General features: G+C 40.4%; 1 protein-coding gene across 25 annotated transcripts in view; it reads right to left on the reverse strand.

Annotated features, from left to right (window-relative positions):
* LOC116038354 (pleckstrin homology domain-containing family A member 5-like) overlaps positions 1–14844 on the reverse strand; it is an 85348-nt gene that overhangs the window by 13100 nt on the left and 57404 nt on the right. For 10 of the 25 annotated variants that reach the window (XM_036002918.1, XM_036002917.1, XM_036002899.1 and 7 more), the window contains 9 exons: positions 12541–12613; positions 10306–10406; positions 8840–8955; positions 6678–7184; positions 4554–5034; positions 3864–3947; positions 3066–3185; positions 2027–2080; positions 1241–1321 (listed from right to left, as the gene is read on the reverse strand). In XM_036002918.1, the coding sequence (XP_035858811.1) occupies positions 1241–1321; positions 2027–2080; positions 3066–3185; positions 3864–3947; positions 4554–5034; positions 6678–7184; positions 8840–8955; positions 10306–10406; positions 12541–12613 (1617 nt within the window). The other 15 variants (XM_036002921.1, XM_036002920.1, XM_036002912.1 and 12 more) reach the window with 7 other exon arrangements.

Genomic DNA, 14844 nt, shown 5'->3' on the forward strand with positions numbered 1-14844 from the left:
CAGAACATGCAGACTCTCCCACAGCACGGGGGGGGTGCTTCACTGGGATGCTGTGTGGTGTGGATTACAAGTGACAAGGGGAGGAGGAAGAGGAGGAGGAGGAGGGAGACAGACTTCTGGCAGCTGAACAGGTGGGAATGCAGCTGTTGGCAGGCTGGTATGCCAATGAATGGGTGGGGGGGTGGTTGGGGCAGTCCTCGGCGGCACTTTTACACCTCAAGAGACAATTACAAAAGTGGCCAAGTGATATCATAGACACTGTCACACACAAGCCAGCTCTCTGTATGTCTGTATATCTCCACCAGCATAATAACAAGAGAGGGTAAGAGGGAAGTAATGCAGACAGTTAAAAAGGAAAAGAGTTTACCTAGAAAACATCTGTCTTCATCTTCATCATCACCCACTGACTATATTAGGTATAAAATCTATTCCGCAGCTGATGCTGTGTCTTAACATCCTAACATCAAGTAAATAAGGCATCACTGGTTGACTCCAAATTAACTGTAAACAGAGTATTACTTTGGTGTGGATATTTGTTTTAGGATAGTGAAACATAATTGTGTCCTGCTAAAAGTGAAAATGCATTTACTTTATTTTGCATTACTTAAATTACGTCATAAAACAATCCCCTATAATTCATTTTTCACAGTAAGATAAGTATTTGGTAATGTCTGACAACACATAATTAAGTCACACTAATTAGAGTCCCCCTGCCAGATCCAGACATCTCATCTAATTAAAGGGAAAACATTCTGAAAAGGGTTAATACAAAATAACACCCTAACCTCACTGATTAAGGCACGAGACAAAACAAGATGAGTAAAGTCTAGAGGTTTTGTTGCCTAAATGATCAGGGTGCAACCACAGCTTTAGCTTTTGATTTAGGACAGTTCCACAGTTAGCTGAGTGCTTTTTTAAACACATAGCAACTTCTAGAGTAAACTATATCCAGTCCCCACACACAAACTTCACAAAGAGAGTGAGGAAGGGATTTAACTGAACAGTGAAACAAACACATCATACTACTCTTTTACAAGTCATGCCCACATTGGCATGACTTCTCATAATAAGAGAACAGTCAAAAGCAATGGATGAGGAGGTGCTGGCAATACAAACGATACAGGGAGACTAGTCTCAAGATGCCATGAGGACTTGGACACCGGAGGAAGAGCATTGCAAAACAAAATAACAACAGCGACTGGTGAGGACGAGGCGGAGCAAAGCCTTTGGCTGGCCTTACTTGGTGGTAAAGTTGAGGCCTTGGGGCAGAGTTCTCAATCAAAGTGTGAGTCATGATGATTAAAGGGTCATTTTCCTTCATCTAGTCAGTGTGGAGAGGAGCAATATAGCAAGGGTCAGTTCATAACAGTGCTTCACTTCAGAGACAACACCGACAATATTGTTACACCTCGCTTGCTCTCTCTCATGAAGCAGACTCAAACAGGGATGGATACAGCAACGATACGCTTACAAACGACTTACAAAGGACCGGGAAGACATTGTAGTGCAAAGCTCTGCCATTGAAAGCTCCTGTTAAACTTTGATGTATTATAATAATACAACTTTTGTAATTACTCAAACTCTCAAAGCACTTCGGAGCAATACAATAATGACATGATAGGCGCCTCTCTAAATGAATTGTATATGTAAGACATAAAGCTTGTCCACATCTTCAAACTATACAGAATAGAATGATAACCAGATATTCAGTTAGTATAGCTGACAGTGGATTTAGGGTACGTAGGTATTCAGACTAATGAATGAATAGTAATAGGGAATCTAGGGACGGGCGTTGCAAACTAGCTTAGGCTATAAATGCTGTGGTATGTGATATTGGTCTATGCTATGTAGTTGTAACTATAAAAATGAACACTAAATAAACTAATGATAAGTTAGCTAAGCGTCAAACAGGAAATCAAAGGATTTGTCGGCAAACAGTACTGATTAATATAATAAGAGCAAAGCATTAAATGAGTTCAGTTGATGCCAGGAGGAGACAGGGCCATGCAGTCATGCATTACCCCACCTGATTGTCCAAATACATGAGGTTCCTTTGGAGGTGATGGGAGAGAATGTCGTTCTAACGTCAGCAGCAAAAAGGAAAGGAAATAAAAGGCAACAGGAGAGAGAGAGACAAAAGAAAAGGACGTCACAGTCTTTCTGTGATGCTCTCTCCCTCTCTCTCGCTCACACAAACACACAAGTATGTTATGTACAGTGTACCCACAGATAACCGGACAGAAAGGAAGGCAAGACAAGTCAAGGTGAAGAAATAAGGTCAGGCAGCAGGAGTACTATATAAAGTAACGGAATGAGTGTACTATGGGAAATGAAAGACTAGAGCTCCATAATGACCAAATGGCCATGTACAGACTTGACCAAAGGCCGGCAAAATGCAAAGAGCTTGAAATAATACTTCAATTACATCACTTAAACTGTGTGTGAGTATCTTGATACTAAACTCCATAAACTACAAAAGGTAAGGCAAAAATCTTTGCCTATACTGATATAAGAAGACAAGAGAGATTATAAACCTAAATCCTTCATACTCAACCATTCTCCACATTAGGCCTTGTGTTAGAGACGTTAAATGCAAACATCCTGAGTTAACGTTTACATATGCCAGTGGCCTTAACCTTTTTAGCCGGTCAATCTTTAAGCTTTAAGTTTAATTTCTGGCTAACATCTGTCTGGAACATTTAGGGAAGTGAAATGACTCAATCAACAGCCAACCAATTTGAAATGGATCAAATGTAATGATCTGATGAAATATATAAAGTTCAATGCTGGTTGTAAAATAAGATTATTTTTGTTTCCAGATATTTCACACATTTTGGGAAAAGTTGAAAGCAAGTTAGCTGATCTCTAAATATGACGAAGAGACAACTTCAAGCCAAAGCGAAGTCCTTCATGGAGAGAACGTCTACTGCAGCGCCTCTTCTCCTCAAATCAGCCATGTGTGAAGACCAAAAACAATCCTCTGGATCGAGATGGATAATGGAAGTGGTTAAAGATGGCATACACACCACACGCTAACACACAAGCAGCATCTCTGGGGGCCTGACCTTTGGGTTGTCGCCATCCATTTTAAGTTGCATAAGCTGTGCTACAGTGTGCTCCCGGATACTGTTTAGCTCTGCCTGCTGCCGCCGCAGCTTAATCAGCAGCAGAGTCAGTTCCTCAGGCTGCAGGGGAGGGAGGGAGGAAGGGAGGGAAATACAGCCACAATAAAACAGGGACACACCGCAAGGGGAGTGGAAGAGGAAAGGAGAGAACACACCAGGACAGGAGATTTAGAGGTATCAGGCTCCCATAGGTGAACAGTTGCTATATCTAGGTATTGAGTTGTTCATGCAGCTCAGGACCGTGACATTATCCAAGGTGCAATCACTGTCAGCAGCATGCAAATTTGACACGTCCACTCAAGACAGAAGAAGAGTTTAGCATTTATTACAGAATCCAGCTCACTTTTTAGCAGCTCCATGAGGACATAGCACTGTGTGCGGCTTTGACATACATTCCTGATCTGGCTTTGAGAGTTGTGAGTGACAGGGTTTTTAAAGTATCCACTGGATAAAGGAGCTCCTGAAGTGAGCATACCCTAAATCCTATCACTTGGAACATACATCTGAGTTCTGCCTACATCTGTCTCTAAAGATTCTGTCAAAATGTCTTCTTGGAAGGGAATGAAGGACAGAGGGAGAGGGAGAAGGGGGGGGGGGGGGGGGGGGGGGGGGGTTATAAAAAATAGCCTGTGCTCTACACACTTATTCAAGCGTGAAATTACTGGGTGGTGTATTAGAAAAATTCAGTTAAAAAGATATTGATGGACACAGAAAGGGACAACATGGATGAGGACTTACTGTTTTGCCTTGGAGAGATTGGGCAGTAATAGTCTGGACTGGGATCCCTGCAGGCATAGACCTCCTATCAGGTGGGTAGGCATACTGCAAGACAGTAAATTAAAAACAAAACATCTTGTCATTTCACACTATGGATTGCTTTAATAATCATTCACAGTTGGACGGTTCAACCAAATACAAAAAACATTTTGTACATGTCCCTAGTAGCATTTAGCCATCTAAATATTTTTTTAAGTATCAGAATATCCATCATAGATTCCTGTCACCACAAATGGACAAAGAAAGATGAATCAATTTTTCTTTGTGCTGCTCAAAATATTGAAAATGACTTGGATTGAAACTTGGATTCGTTCTTGACCTTTGGGAACAGTATATCTAACAAATTTAGCACACTCTAAAAGCTTGTAAACTTTTTTTCCCGGAAGCAGTGTCCCTGTTATTCTGTATAATCAAAAGTACACACTGTTAATACTTTTTAGAAAGACTATTTCTTATAGTTTTACAAGTTTTTTTTATGACACTTTCAGACCACTCACCTCCACTTAACTCATGGATAGATATCTCAATATCTGGGCAGATAAAACCATAACTATCTGCATAACTACAAGTAGAACTAAAAGAAAGTGATATATATTGTTTTTGTTACACGCGTGAACGACCCCTTTAGGATTTATGTGTGCCTTAACTGACCTTGTTGAGTTGTGGCCTGTGCCGTCTGTCAATGCTCATGTCTCCTCTGTAAATGGGAGAGGATACCTCTGAACGAGCACTGTTCATGTTGTAGGATCTCATCGGAGAGTAGCCACCATACATAGACAGGGAGCCATGGGAAGGCGAGGGGGGGATGGAGTGGCTTGGTGCAGCATGGTCTGACAAATTAATCATGGTTTTGGGACTGGCCATATTACTGTAGAGCCCCGGCGGCCTGGTGTAGGCCTGTCTTTGCTGCCACTCAAATAACTGCCACATGGTGTCGTCGCGCATGGAGCGGCGCTTGTCAACCGGCGAGGGACCCAGGGCCTGGTCGTACAATGATGGCGACATGCTGCAGATACTGTCCCGCTGTGCCATGCTATTTCTGGGCATGCTGCAGTAGCCGTCGGCATAATGAGGCATATAGGGTACCCGATGGCTTGGCATGTTTCGAGGCAGTGTCTGGTATGACGTAATGCTGGATAGAAGAAAAACAAACCAACATAAGTCGTTATGAGGAAGTTAAAGAGACAAACTCTTCGACTAGTGTTTCATAAGAGACAAATAATTAAGTAGTGCCATTTACTAATTAATTAATAATAACACAGATAAGTAGCAGAGATACTTATTTCACAAGAAGCGAGCTACCTGCTTTCATATCTATATATTTTCATTAGGACTTCCATCAGCCCTTAAAGGAGGTACAACAATTGAATAATTCTTCAGCTACTTTGAATTGTTATTTTATTTATAATTATAATAATATTTATAATAATCTTAACAGCCTATTGGACTTCTATATGGACGAATATTATTATGGCCTTAACAGGCCATAATAATATTTATTTATTTATTTTCTTAAAATATGAATTTGTTTAATGAATAATAAGCTCTACATGGCAGGTTCAAAGTAGAGAAGAAGTTGTTTATAGTCAATTAGACATTTATTTCTCTGCCTTTTTTTGAAATTTTTACAACAAAAACACCCAATTATAACTTGCTAGCTACCTCACCCATCAAAGCAACGTCATGTTATATAATATTATAATCAGTGAAAGTTTTTGATTTCCCCTTTTAAAACGTAGTTGCAAAACACCTCTAGTCTAGTCTTCTATATGGACGATTCACTTTCAAGAACCCCCTCAGGACAAGTTAGACCTTTCCAGTGAAAACAAAGCTTTGAAAAGCTCCACTTCCACAGTGAGTTCAAAATCAGTGCAGCTGGCATTGAGAGAGCTTCCTATTAAGACTAAGACAGAACACTTACTGGTCTGTAAAAGCCAGAAGCATAAAAAAATGCTTATGAGTACATGGAAACTAAACATAATTCTGGAGAAATGTAATGACAGAGACTGTTGAAAGAGTTGAATGGCGAGAGAATAGAGAGGGAGTTTACATGCTTATCACAGAGCGCCATTATGGAAATAAGGACCTTGTGGTTTAATCCATAATAATCTTTTTAAATTCTTGCATTGCAATCGACGTACTTGCTTTGCACGTCCATTTTTAACTAAACTTTTAAATAAATTAAACATGAGCACAAGCCAGGCGACGATAAACAGATGGAGAGACAGACACACTGACAGACGGGCAGACATGCAGGCAGACAGACACAGTGAGAGAGCAGGTCTAATCTCAACCAATTAAAAATGGGGATCTCACAGCAGGGTCAGTGGCAGACAGTAACTCTGGCTAACAGCTCGGCTATTGTTTATCCCCAGTTCTACTTACTAGTACACTCAATAGTGTAATATCAAAGTGTTTAAATCAAGGAGTGTGTGTATCCTCTGGCTTTAAACAACACATCTTTAGAGAGAAATGGGACTAATCAGAGTCTGCATATGTACTGTATGAGTGGACACTCGGATGCTTATGAAGAATCCCTCCTTTCTCAAGATGTGGTTGAATCAGCATTTCTAGATTATACCAAGTTTAGTCAAGTTTCACTTTTTGTTGTCGAAGTACAAGACAAGATTGGACTCTTGTGCAACAACCTAAAAACAACTTGTGCTGGCATATTTTCTCCTCTTGCACCACAACTATTTTGAGAACACACAATGAAATGATTAAAAACTGTTGTTTTTTTTAAAAACCTGCAAAAGGTCATAGAATCAAACCAACCTCCTGGTGTCATCATCCTGGTTGCGTCCTCTTTGTGTGCGGACCCACTGCTCTAGTTGCTGCATAGAGCTGGTCCTGCTCAGGGTGCGGCCTGGCTCATGGGTGGGACTTCCCTGAGGAGGGACTCCAGTCCCATCAGCTGGACAATGCTCACCAGATCCATTGACCTGAGGGCTGCGGTGTGACCCATCCATTTCTGTCGGAGTCTGCGGTGAGGTGATGTTAGCCTTGATAGCTGCTGCCTGGGCTGGCTGCAGTTTGATACTGTTGATCTTGGTGAGTGGGCGCTCAGGCTCCGCCCCATCCTTCTGGAAGCCGTAGCGCTCAGCGTCTCTCTGCTTCCTCTCTTCATCTGCTGTGGTAGAGGTGACTGCTGCATCGCGTTCACGGTCAACCTCACGGTTGAGTTCATTGTTCTGGATTTCAGGCTGTGTGAGTGGCGGCCTGTGGTTGGCCAAATGGTTGATCTCTTGTGGTCCACACTGCTCCACTTTTAGCCTGTCCAACCTGATAAACACAAAGAGGAGGCCTTAGAATAATAATGAGAAACATCAAGACCCTGTGTTAGCTAAAGGCAATCAAGACACGTATGATTACCTGCACAGAGACGGAAAGATAAGTGCATTAGATTAAATGGGCAGCTGGGATACTCATCTGTGTCATAGATCACCAGTAAAAGGTGTTTGAGACGTTGTATCAAGTATGGATAAAATATACTGTAGACCTAATGCATTGCCTTTGTGAACTCTGCTAATGGGGGTAGCTTTGAAACAAAAAGAAAGTGCAAAGAAAATGTGTGGAGGTGCACAATGTTTCTTCCAGCTGCCAGAGGAGGCCAGGCATGTAAAAGGAAATCAGATATCTCCAATAAAACACTGTCTCTTCTGGGGCACGTCACAGAGGTGCTGCTCAGACTCCGGTAATCCATTTGCAGCTCCCTTTTACCTCCTCTCTAGAAGACCTATATACAGCTCTGTGGTCCTTAGAGAGATCTCCAGAGGTAATTGACACCACTACTCCTTGGCCTTAGACAGACTCAAGGTCACAGCTTCAAAGTTTAGCAAATTCCCCTTAGCAGCATGGCTCACTGGGTTAGCAATAGGAGGGCAGTAGGAAAGGCATTCCTTCACAGTTTCCACTTGTATCCTTTTAAATAGCAGCATTAGTCACGTAATGTCTTCTCCAGCCATCTGTGGCTCCACCAGCTCAGTAGAGTTCACATTTAGCCCTATGAAAGGTCTGTGTGCATTTACTTATACTTCTTTTGAAGAGGTTGTAGAAACACTTAAAGGGAAAGGTCATTAACAGATAAGGATTTGGGCTACTGTATCTTGCTCTTTTTTAACACTACCCAGCAGCTTAAAATATGAAAGATCTGATAAAATGTAATACTGTCCATAGAATCCAATAGATACTTTGAAATTAGGATAGCCCATAGTCTAGATGGATATTATATATAACTAGATATACTTATAAAAGCATCACACTGTTCTATTCAGTGGATTTCAGGCACTACTGCTCTGTGTAATTACAAAGCACTACCATTACATCATTGCTCACCCATGTAAAAGGAGGGCATTAGACAGGCGGGCTGCCAAATGACAGACATTTAACACAGTTAAAAAAGAAGGAGAGAAAAAAAAAAAACCTATCCTGATGAGTCAGTGGTCCTCATCAGGCAGCACAGCTGTGCATAACATCTCCTGAACAACCTGCACCATGCATTCACAGCGACTGTATGCCCACATGCACATGACATTTGTGTGTATGTTACTCTGTAATACACTTCAACAGTAAAAATAGTTACAGTAAAAACAGTTTAAAAAAAAACAGTTACATAACATTAAAGACAGTCACTGCTTTTTCAACAAACCCACAGTCCAGAAATGTCAAAAGCGGGTGGTGAACTCTTGCTTAAGAACTTAACAGGCTTAACAGAGGGATTGAAAAGCACTTGCTTACAGAACAAATGCTAAAAGAAATCAGGATGGAGAAATAATCCAAGGAACCAAGTCAGTCATACTTGTTTAAAGAACTGTCCTCAAATGCCATTTTCAAATGTCTTTTTCTCCATTCAAAAGCAACAACCCAGTGTCATCTCCCAAGTTCAAATAAAATACACTCTCTGTAACAATGACTATAATAGAGATCCTTTTACAAACCTTTTGACTGGCTCTGAATGCACAAGTGCAGCATTTGTCATTACTTTCATCCAAGACTCCATCTCTTTGGCTGTGTCAGAGCAAAAATAGTATGTCCGCATGTTGGGATGCGTCGCCTGTTTTGACATGGACAGGAAAAGTGACACAGAGAAAGTTACCTGAAAGAGAGAAGAGAAAAGCATCAAGTCAACTGGGATCTTTAGTACTTTAACCCTGCCCCGGTGAATCAAGGTTGGTTGCTTTTATGTAGGTTTATCACCAAATAAGAAGAGTGTAGAGCTGCTGAGACTTTGTGAGGCAACAATGACTTTAACGCATGTCATATGTTTTAGCAAATGGTGTTGAAAAATGTGATGGTGTGTGAAATACTCCTGGCTGTGGGCATCTGTATCATCCACATATGTACATCAAACAATGAGTCACCTGAGTTTCATGCATACCACTAGATTAGGGCCGTAAATCTGCCACAATACTGTAGGACTTACCATGCAATTCATTGTATGGAAGACACATTGTTCTGTAGTTGCTCTGTTCCCTTGCAGTGAACAAACCATTGTGTTGTTAAAGCAAGAAACAGAAAGAGAAAAACAGAATGTTTAGTGAACAACCTCAATATTTTGTTTACTAATGTCTGAAAAACAAAAAAAGCACTGTCATTGCTCCAATTACTTCAGAATAATCTTGAGAAATAAGGAACTTTTAATGACATGGCCATTTGGCCACAACAACAAGAGACAGGAAAAGTTTAAAATGAAAATTATGCAGTCTAAAAGTCATCCCATTCCTGAGCGAATCACTGTAAACCAAAGAGGTCATACCCTGCTCTTGTGTTTCTCTCTTTACCTCAACTCTCTCTCTCTCTCTCTTTCAGCCGGAGTCTAAGTTGGAAAAGGAGTGGGCTGTGTGGTTGGAGAGACCTTGAGCAGACTCCTGGGCGTCTGTGTTTGTCTGTACTTGGCAGGACAACTTTGTTGTCTCTTAGGGTTTATGAAGGACCCACAGTCAAATACACACCACTGAGATCCCATACAATATGCCTGTTGCCCTGTAACTTGGGGTTTCAGAGTCAACTAAGAGTACTGCAATTCTCTAGTACTACACCACTGGCAGTAGCCAGCACAGACATATCACAAGTGCTTTCTTTGCTTTCTTAGCATGAGCAGTGTGCAGTTAAGTTTTAAACAATGACTTGCATTACTTCACTGTCAGTCAATTGCAAAATATTTCTAAAGTTAAGACAAAACATGTTCAAACCACAGTAAACCTAGGCGTGATATATGTGCTTAATAAAACACTGTACGAATATAAAACCACTATAGCTAAAAAAAAACAAATATTCTATTATAAACTGAACACCAGTGATCACAACCTTTTGGGTTCCTTATGTTTTACTTTTGCTCTAAATGTACTCAACCATAAAATGTGCAGTCTAACAAAGTTTGACAGAAATGAAAACATGCACTGACCTTGAAGGCATATTTTCTGTTAATGTGATCATCCACAGAGAGCATGGAAACACGAAAGCTTGGTAGGAGGATGCTGCCAAGTATCCCCTCCTCTTTTTCATCTGCAGAGAAAAACACAAAGCATTAGGGGCTATTTTTGTCAGTCAACTTCAAGTTTTCCATGATATTACACTAAACTCTTATGTGGAACACTAATTTGTAAAAAAAAAAAAAAAAAGGCAAACCAAGTGGATTGCGAGATAAATACTAAAAGAGGAGTGTGTTGGTCAGATGAGCAGAGTCCAATCAGTGGAAAAGATGAGCACTGATTTATTGTCCTATGCAGCTAGGCCACTCTAATCCTCATTAAGTTAGCAGACAGGGCTCCACATTGACAATGGAGCGCTCTCCATAGGGGGGATTAGATTGAGTCCCGAGTTTTAAGCAGAGAATTGCTTACCCTCCTAATTTGTTATGAGCAATATGCACTGCTTACCCAAAACAGGAAAACTAAATAAATCAGGGAAGTGACTGCTGCAGTCCCATATGTGCATTTGCTTTGTCTGCATGGTGTGTGTGTGTTGACTGGGAAATCAAAAGTCTCCTAACACATATTGGTAGTAACTGGGATATTGTATTCCTCATCGTGAACGGTAATATTTTGGGGAATAAAAAGTGGTAGCTGAACTCTGGTCGGCCTCTGGTAGTTAAGAGGTAGAGCTGTTCGCCCTGGAGCTATGTTAGCGCTCTAGCTCCATTACTGACGTCTGAAGGATTGATCTATTCACCAGCATCAGCTGTACCTGCAGCCCACTGGCCCTACATTTAATTATTTATCCATCAATTCTCTGCACAGAGGACTCTGCAAAACATAAGCTAACAATGTGGAGGATCCTGAGCTTACAATAATAGTCCAACAACTACAGCAGATAGCAGTTGTGCTTAGTTGAGGGGCAGCGCAGTTCATGACCTCTCTGCCCACTCTCTGCTGATGGTTGGATTTCTCAATATGTCTGTCTGGATAAAGCCTTTCGGTCCGCTGCTGTCTGTGGCTTTTATCAGTCAGTGGGCGGAAAGAAGGTGACAGGGCTAGCAGACACCAGAAATAACACAGACTAGATGTCATCCTGATCAGCAGAAATGATGACTGTATCCGTGCATCAAGTCAGCAGGGGGCATTAGGCATGTGGACGTGCCAGGCAAGAATTATATTTTCTCTGTCGCTGCAGTCCAACATTATACCTAGTCTACAATTATCTTACGGCCTCATTGATTCACATTCATTTCATTTATTTCAAAAGGAAATCTCTTAAACATTCTCTGGACACAGCTGTGTCAATATTTGGTATGAACATCAGTACTGCATGAGAGGGGCTGACATGTCCAGTAAATAGCATCTTATAAAAAAGATCATATCTAACACATCATATCACATCTTACAAGTGTTTTCCTATTGCGCAATAGTAGGAAAGAGGAAGGTTTTTAAGGCCAGCCATATTTTAATAACTTAATGGAAAACTTTTAAACTGTAAACTCTTTAAACCCACAATAAGTCTATCATGAAAAACCATGACCAAGATTGTGACTTTGATTAAAGGTACTAGAGTCCATTTAAAATAAAATAGCAGATTAAACAAAAACATATTCAAGTTTCCACTTTAGTCAAAATAGAAATTTTCATTACTTAGTTATGAAAGTATGGGTTGTCTGTCTTCACTAAATTACAGAACCATGTAATACCACACATATTCAAAAGAATGATCACCGTGATAATATAAAAGTGGTCCTTCTAATGTGGAATTAGAAAGGTACCTTTAAATGTTAGCAAGATAAATTTTGTTTAATGCAACTGAATCCAAAAATCACGCAAGTATGCAACCACTGTATAAAAACAGCATAATCTCTGGAAACTTGTTTCATGACTTAACATTAGTGTGAAATCCAATTTCCTGCTATGCTTTCTCTATCAACATTATGGCTGCATCCAAGCCTCATTTAAAGCCCTGGCTTCACTTAGGGAAAAAATGTTCCATCAAATGGCAAATCAGATGACAGGAGAGCCATTTCAATTAGTATGTATCCCCAGTTGGTCCTGAGAGGCTGCTTACCACAGGTACTTGGATCCAGATATATAAACAACCGACAAGAGCGCGGCTTCTGGCTCTGAAGGTCACTAGAGTCTAATCGAAAAACACTATTGTTGTAATCAGTGCAATACTAATGAAACATGTTGGTAGCTGAGAGGACAGGACTCACCTCTGTAGTAGAAGAGGCACAGGTCAGACAGCACAAACCACCTCTTTTTCCACAGCTTCATCCCTGTGCTGTCCTGAAAAGACACCAGAGGAATAGAGAACAGTTAGACCCCGATCAGACAGAAGACACCGCACTGACTTTTGTGTTGAAGCCTACAATTTAAAAAAGGGGAGCTTTGTTTTATTTTTTATTGTTGATAGGCAACCACCGCATATGACTGCCTCTCAATTTATTCGTTTGGACAGTGGAAAAAAACGCAAATGACGTTGGGTGGTTTTCTGCTCCGAGTTAAGTTTTTTCAACTCGAGGCATTCAGGGCAAAAATGTGAGTTGCTCAGCAATCAGTGAGCAAAAACCTTCACTCTCATAGAAAACAATTACTAAAAGCCGACCAGGCTGCTAAAAAGCACTCCGTTTATCGGGGCCTTACTCCACCATCTAGTGGGAATGGTTTGAGTGTGAAATGACAAAGAAAAAGTAATTGCTGTAGTCCCCTCAGCTCCTCAGATACAATTAGTTAAGAGAAGATAAGAAATGACTTTGGTGAAATCACGGGAAACCTGTTAGCTACAGTTAGTGTGTGTTATTCCAAGGTTCTTTATGTAATAGTGCCTCCACATGAGTGAAATTGTAATGGCATTGGTTAATTCATAACCAATCAGACTCTTAGTGAGTTCCATGTATTGATTACTGACCAATCTGGAACATCTTAACCAATTAGGAGCAGTGTAGCACGAAAGTCTTAAAAAAATTATGCCCTTTGTATTTACAGATCTGTATTAGACTTGTCTGTAAATCTGAATAATAAAAACTTTCTACTTAAGAAATAGAGTTCAGTTTGTCTTTGTCTCAGCGTTCCGTTCCTTTAAATCTATTAGTGGTTATTTAATATATTTAAGATGTTTATTTAAGTTCAAGAAGACTGAACAGAAAGATGCTATTTATAGTCTTATATACTGGGTTCAAAGGACAGAAGCCAATCAATTACATTTAATTTGTATTTTGAAGTCTTAAGTATGCTATATAAGCTGTTGACAACTTTCTTTTGTTATGCTTCCAACTGATTGACAGGTCAGCTACAAACCAGGTATCACTTTGTTTTTCCGTTTTGTCTTTCTGTGCATGTATTTCTGCACATTGTGGTCTAAAAAGTCTCCTTGGACTCCTTTTTGTATTTTGTAAGTACATACATTCTTTAATAACAGTGTGGAACTCATCCACTTCGTGTTGCAAAATTTCTGCCACTCAAATGTTACATAACATATAACTTTATTAGGGAAAACATTCGATTTCTGGTATGGAATAAATATAATAAAGAGAGTGCTCCACTGTGTATATAATTTCAACCAAATAAACAGCTTTAACTTTTAGGAGGAAGCATGTTGTTTAATGGACAACAAAAATAAACCTCCTTAGCTAAAGTTGTTCTTTGGTATCGCAATGCTGTGATCAAATGAATTTTCAGGCTGCTGCTGCTTGAAAAGGATAAAGAGTGAGGGAAAAGGGTATTAACTCCCCCATTCGCTTTATTGGAAAACTTGAGCAGAGTCCTTAATCGTGGATTTCACCCGGAGACAAAAGTAGGGGGAGGGACCTCAACAACTCGGTCATTATGGTCAAACGGCATGTGGGCTGCAGTTTACTTTAAATGGAAATTCATTTCCATGAACCAGCATGTTTAACACATTAGTATCAAAAAGTCCTAATACCAGATGCTGCTCAGTGCGTTTATAATGGAGGCACATCAGAAATGTAACAAAAAGATTCAAAGCTCTTGCTTTCATTGATTCATCACCTTCAATCTGTTAAATTAAGGTATTAACCACTGGTTTTACAATGTGTTAATGAATAAACTTCATCAAAAGTTCTGTCAGATCTTGCTTAGTTTAGATGGGAACAGAAATGCAAGGCGTTCACCGTAACATCAATCACGGTGGCATTTTGTTCTCCCAGTGGATCAACTGAAGGGCTGCAGCTTTTCCTCAGCCAAGGACTTCAATAGCTTCCAGGTTTCAATAAGGCAGGGAAATAAAAGTGCAAATCCAGCTTTTATTCAGGGTAGCAGATTTGTGAGTCTTGTGCTTGATCTACATCACCATGATTGAAGTCCCCAAAGAAATAGCAGCTGGCAGCTTTACCAAAGGAAGCCATCATATGTTCACAAAACAGCGCCGGGAGGCTGCAATCAAAACTAAATAAGTCTCCCACTTAGGAAGCATGAGAGAGTCCTGTCTGGCAAAGAGCTGGCTCAAGCACCCCCTTTTCACCCTCCTGTAAGTAACCAAGAGCTGTGATGAGGGATTG

This window comes from Sander lucioperca, chromosome 7, assembly GCF_008315115.2.
Source record: "Sander lucioperca isolate FBNREF2018 chromosome 7, SLUC_FBN_1.2, whole genome shotgun sequence".
Taxonomy (NCBI): domain Eukaryota; kingdom Metazoa; phylum Chordata; class Actinopteri; order Perciformes; family Percidae; genus Sander; species Sander lucioperca.